General features: G+C 44.6%; 1 protein-coding gene across 1 annotated transcript in view; it reads left to right on the forward strand.

The window, feature by feature from the left end:
- The window catches only part of gria4a (glutamate receptor, ionotropic, AMPA 4a), a gene marked incomplete at its 3' end in the record, with an annotated part of 88,415 nt that overhangs the window by 57,489 nt on the left and 24,926 nt on the right, over positions 1-6,000 (forward strand). The window contains 2 exon segments of the mRNA XM_079731579.1: positions 2,049-2,255; positions 5,001-5,216. Coding sequence (XP_079587705.1) covers positions 2,049-2,255; positions 5,001-5,216 — 423 coding nt within the window.

Consider the following 6,000-nt stretch of genomic DNA (forward strand, 5'->3'; position numbering starts at 1 on the left):
GAGGCCTGTCAAGTTATCTCAGATACCAGTACCAAATTTAACCTTTTTTCATAAAGCTACTGTTCACAGTCGTTTGATTACATTGCGATATTAGAGCCTTTTTGGCATTGCGTTTCCAGAAGGAGAACTATTTGCAGCAAAATGTTTTACTTCACAACCAAAAACCTTCACTTCGCAAGCGCGCCGAAAATGTCACAGAGATCAAACCCTTAGACAACCTAACCAATTTAGGTTAAATGCATCCAAATGAAGAAACAAAAGCTATTCTCTGTATTTGTTTGAAATAAAATTATTTTTAATTGGAATACATATCGTTTGGATCTTGATTAAGTAACATTTGTTTGGCCTCTTTAAACTTTTCAGACTTGTTGTTGGTCCAAGAGTTTGTTTGAAATGCAAAATGTTTAGCCCTTGCCACACGTTTCCAGACAGGCGACTGGGTAAGCCGCGAGAGGCAGGAGACCTGTTGGACTGTTTTTTGAAAACCCGTTTTTGCTTTCAGAAGAATTATTTTCAATTTGTGCTATGCAAAAGGTTTTGCACTTGACATAAAGACACAAATGTTCCTCCATAGTTTTGAAGATGTATTTTTGCCCTCAATATATGTCAACTTTTTAAAAGAGTGTTGCATTCGCTGTTATGTATGCAAACAACAATTGTACTTATTTTTGAACTATCATTTTTTGGATCATCCCATTGTTCCAATTTTCAATAGACATCAATTCTCTACGGAGATTTGGTGGCAAATTTACATTCAACTCCCATCCCTCCATATCTGGGCTCTATTATGGCAAGATGTTACTGATCTTCACAGACCGCCTGATTAATTATGAGAATTGTCTTTGATTAAGAAGGTTTTGATGGTGTTTTAATCACCTTGGTTACAGTTGGATTACAGAGTTGGGAGCCCCAGGCTGGTTATAATAACTCACCCCCCCGATGATACGTACACGCTTCACACTCTCATTCTGTGTGTGTGTATGCGTATGTGCATGTACTCTTGGGTTGCCTCAGATTGTGATGGACTGTGTTTGACACACCTACGCTACATAAAAGGAATTCACAGCCTTTAATGTAGCGATGGCGTGTGTGTGTCCCTGTATGTAAGACATGCGAAAACACAAGTATCCGTATGTAAATGCAGTTCCCTCAGTTTGCTTACAAAACCCGACCCAAGACACCTATAAACCATCCGTTTGCCTTCCTCCCCCTCCCTGAACTGCTGTTGCTCTTATGATACGGTACCAAAGCAGCCCTCTCTGTAATTTTTCATCCTCTTTTTCCTTTTTTCCCTCGGTTAATGTTCGTTTTCAAGCGTTGCGTATAGTGTCGTGCGTATCCCGCCGGAGGCTGGTGGAGAAGCAGAGAGGTATTAAAAAGAGCACTGCGAGTCAGGAGGCCAATACATGAGAGATCCCACTCTGACATGATGATGGCTTTTTTGTTTTACAGCCACAAACAGTTTTTTCTTCCTGTGTATGCCGGTTATATACGTTACTCTTTCGCTTGTGGCTACTGCAGTTCACGGAGGTTTATTTTTGAGATGTACTGTGTGGCACTATACACGCAAATGTAAACATCAAATGTATGCATAATGGAAAATGAGTGCATTGCTGTGTGATTGCTGTGTAATGTTTCCCTCAGTACACTGGTGTTGCCTTTCATAAGCCGAAATTCTCGGCTAGTGCTTTTCATTTTAGTACCACAATACCTTCTGACACGTATGTTTGTTTCCCTGTTCTGTTTGCTTGTACAAACTAAATATTTAACCTATTTAAGTCAATAAATTAACTTTTCTTTATATTTTCTCCATTTTCATTATACTTTTTCAAATCCTAACTTCTCCCATACTATTATAAAAAGTAACAAGAGAAGACATCCTTCAAATCACCTTCAGTCTCCCTCTGTATGTGCCATCAACCCCCCCCCCCCCACCCCCCCCCCCCCCCCCAAGTATGATTCAAGACTGAATATAATCATCATAATGTCCTTCCAAACAGTTGTGTCTTTCTGTCCTCCTTTTGGTTTGTTGTGTTCCTCTGGTGTAGGAAGGGCCCTATGTGATGCTGAAGAAGAACTGGGAGATGTACGAGGGCAACGATCAGTTTGAGGGCTACTGCGTGGACCTGGCCCAGGAGATCGCCAAGCACATCGGCATTAAGTACAAGATCTCCATCGTCCCCGACGGCAAGTACGGTGCCCGGGACCCTGAGACCAAGATCTGGAACGGGATGGTGGGAGAGCTCGTCTACGGGGTAAGGACCCGAGCTCTTGAGAGGATGAAGTAGCAGCGCTGGATGGATGAGAGAAGGGGGAGGAGGTCTTGGTTGAAGGAGCAGTGAAGGATGGAGATGAACTCATGCCTATGAATATCATCTCTGTTGATGAGGAGGTGTAGGTAGAAGGAGGGAGGAATGGAGGGCTCATGGATGAGAAAATAACTCAGGCCTCTTTTGTTTTCTCTGTTTTTCAGCGAGCAGGTCCTATAGACAGATGAGGATGTTAGGAGGATTTGGTAGAATAAATAGAAAGGGATGGAGGGTGTAAGGGGATGCAAAGGCCTCATGCCTAGGACCTTTCTGTCATGGAAGTGGCAGGTATTTTGGAGGAACAGCAGGAGAAGGTCTTTAAGGAGATGAATGAGGGAGTAATGGAGGGAACGGAGGGTAGAGACAGAGAACAGTTTGAATGATGATAGGTACCACTGGAGGAGAAGACCGTAGGCGGTGATTTCCTCATGGGTAATAATCAGGGAAGAGCGTTGAAGTTTCCCCCCGGCTGTGACATAGGGAAACCTATCTTTATTGATAAATACTAATAATTATATATTGGATTGCCGGTCAGTCTGAGTGCTTCCCTACTCTGGCAACCAAGACCCAGATGAGAAGAAATCCCCTCTCCGTTCAAAGTGGTGGTTCCAGCCCCCAGACACTAAGCAGCATTGACAGCCATATGTCTTAGAAGCTGTGAAGTGGCTGAACGGTTTGACCCGCCTCAGTCAGAGGGATCCCGACGCATCCGCTAAAGGAGAGAGGAGGAACTTCTGATGAAAGTTTTCTGGAGTCATCTCAACACACAAAAGACGAAAGGGATTTCCAAAAAGGAATCGGGATTCTTTGATGACTTTCTGAAGTGCTGCCACTGAAGCTGTGAAGAAGTCTCAGCACAAAAGCCTCAATCCGTTTTTGTTTGCTATGTCTTAGAAGACGTACTGGAAGCAGCCAGCGTTCTGACGTGGTTGAAATTTTCATCCATGCTTTCCCCTCTGGGTAACCATTCCTACCTAGCATATAGACGTTGTGTCTCCGCATGTTAAATATTCCATCCCCATGCCTCAGTGTCTCTGGGCACATGGCTATAGACTAGATGAACGTCCCTGTGTCCTCCTCTGCTCTGTCCTCAGTATTTATTCCACAAACCATTCTGCTCAGCCACTCCGTTTCCCCGGCTGTTTATTCTCCTGGTGTTTCAGCTCTCCAGCTCCTCAAAGCCAAAGGAACACAGACATACTGCTTGATATGCAGTTACTGTAGCTTCCTTTCGGGTGGAGACTGCAGATGTTGTTTAGACGAGTACAGCTACTCAGACAAGGTCTCACACTGTTGAAACAATGATGTGCTTGACTCATCCATGGAACCGGTATGCGTGTTTGCGTGCGAGTGTGTGTGTATGCTTGTGTGTGTGTGTGAGCGTGTGTTTTTTTGTGTGTGCTTGTTTGTTTGTGTGCTTGTGTGTGTGTGCATTTCTTTCTGCTCGTATGTGTGTGTATGTCTGTGTGTTGTGTATGTGTGAACACACACGCTTGCCAGCATTATTTCTGTGTGTTTGTGCATGTGTGCTATGTGTGTGCCTGCATTTTGAGTGTGCTTGCATTGTATCTGTGCATTTGTCTGTGTGAATGTTTGTCTGTGTGTGTGTGTGTGTGTGTGTGTGTGTGTGTGTGTGTGTGTGTGTGTGTGTGTGTGTATGTGTGTGTGTGTGTGTGTGTGTGTGTGTGTGTGTGTGCATAGGTGTGTGTGTGTGTGTGTGTGTGTGTGTATCTCTGCACAGATGCATATGCGGGTGTCTGAGAGGCTAGGCTGCTTTATATTCCAGCCACATCCCACTCATGCCTATGAATTACCTCTCTGTCATTTGCCATTTCCCTCTTATCCCCCTTTCACCCCATCTTTCTCTCCCTCCCTCCATTTCACTTTCCCCCTCATCACGTAATAAGCACAATGCTTCCTAAATATACTTTCTGTTCTCTGCACTCTCCCTCTCTTCCGATCTGCTTCAAAGCACTCTGTCTCTCTTTGTCTCTCTGTCTCTCTCTCTGTCTCTCTCTCTCTCTCTCTCTCTCTCTCTCTCTCTCTCTCTCTCTCTCTCTTTGTCTATCTCTGTCTCTGTCTCTCTCTCTCTCTTTGTCTATCTCTCTCTCTCTCTCTCTCTCTCTCTCTCTCTCTCTCTCTCTCTTTGTCTATCTCTGTCTCTGTCTCTCTCTCTCTCTCTCTCTCTCTCTCTCTCTCTCTCTTTGTCTATCTCTGTCTCTGTCTCTCTCTCTCTCTCTCTCTCTCTCTCTCTCGATCTCTCTCTCTCTCTCTCTCTTCCTCTCACCCTCTCTCCCTCTATCCCTCTCTCTCCCTCTCTCCCTCTCTCCCTCATCCACGCTTCCTCTCTCTCTCTCTCTCTCTCTCTCTCTCTCTCTCTCTCTCTCCCTCCAACCACCTTGTCTGCTTATGTCTCCTCAACATATTCCGGTGCCCAACCTCCTTCCCTTTTACTCCTTTAACATCTCTTCCTAATATCTGATATACATCTCCGTCCTCTGCTGTTGATTCCCATTAGCCTCATAATCTAAAAAAAACAGGAGATTGCAGTTTGGTATTCGACCGGCACACCATCTTGATCCATTGCTTCTTGGTGTGATAGCTATCCATAGTGACGATATGACAGATGGACGCCTCTCTCTCTCTCTCTCTCTCACTCTCTGTTTCTACCTCTCTGCCCCGGTTCCGTAGAAGGCAGAGATAGCAGTGGCCCCACTGACCATCACTCTGGTGCGCGAGGAGGTGATCGACTTCTCAAAGCCCTTCATGTCCCTGGGCATCTCCATCATGATCAAGAAGCCCCAGAAGTCCAAGCCGGGGGTCTTCTCCTTCCTGGACCCCCTGGCCTACGAGATCTGGATGTGCATTGTGTTCGCCTACATCGGCGTCAGCGTGGTGCTGTTTCTGGTGAGCCTGGGGCTGAGTGAAGGTTGGCATTACCACAGTCGAGGAAACAGGGGTGTAGCTCTTAACATTAATAATGGGTCCGTTTTATTTAGTATGGCAGTGCAGCAGTATGGGCACAACTACTCAAGAACATACACATTTACCAGGCTGGTGCTGCAGCAGACATAAATAGAACCAAGCTTATGGTAAGATCACAGGAACAGGAAGTTACTTAACCTTACAATTATAGATTTATTAAAGGGTCTATTGGGGGATCTTTGGGTGTTGGAGTGGTGAATAGCATCAGAAAGCCAACTGAAATTGTATTTTTTAGTTTTGTGTGTCTATTTGTCCAGAACTCTCTGCCAATCATCAAACCCAGGGAGCGATGATAGGGTAGATAATGGGGGAGCATCGATGGGGTAGATGATGACGAAACCGGGAAGTGCCATATTCTATTTCTTTCTTATGGCTTGATTAATATAATAGTATAGTGCTGCGCTCCTGTAGGACTACTTTTCTTCAAACTCGAAGAAAGAATTTGATTGCCAAGAATGAATTTGATTTTGAAATTTTTTATAGAAGACCATAGAAACAAATAAAGGCTGGTTTGGACGGTTTTTAAAGACCCCCTTAATTGCTGACCTGGTCTGTTTCCGGAAGTGAATCAGCCATGATTTCTGTTAAATTAAAGCCCTGACTGACTAGGGCCATTCCGATTCGGTCTATGCGAGCCATTATCATCCATTTTATTCCACACGAGTGTTTAGCAGCTCCCATAGATGTATCTTTGTTTAGTCCAACC

This window comes from Pollachius pollachius (genome assembly GCF_949987615.1).
Source record: "Pollachius pollachius genome assembly, chromosome: 3".
Lineage (NCBI taxonomy): Eukaryota > Metazoa > Chordata > Actinopteri > Gadiformes > Gadidae > Pollachius > Pollachius pollachius.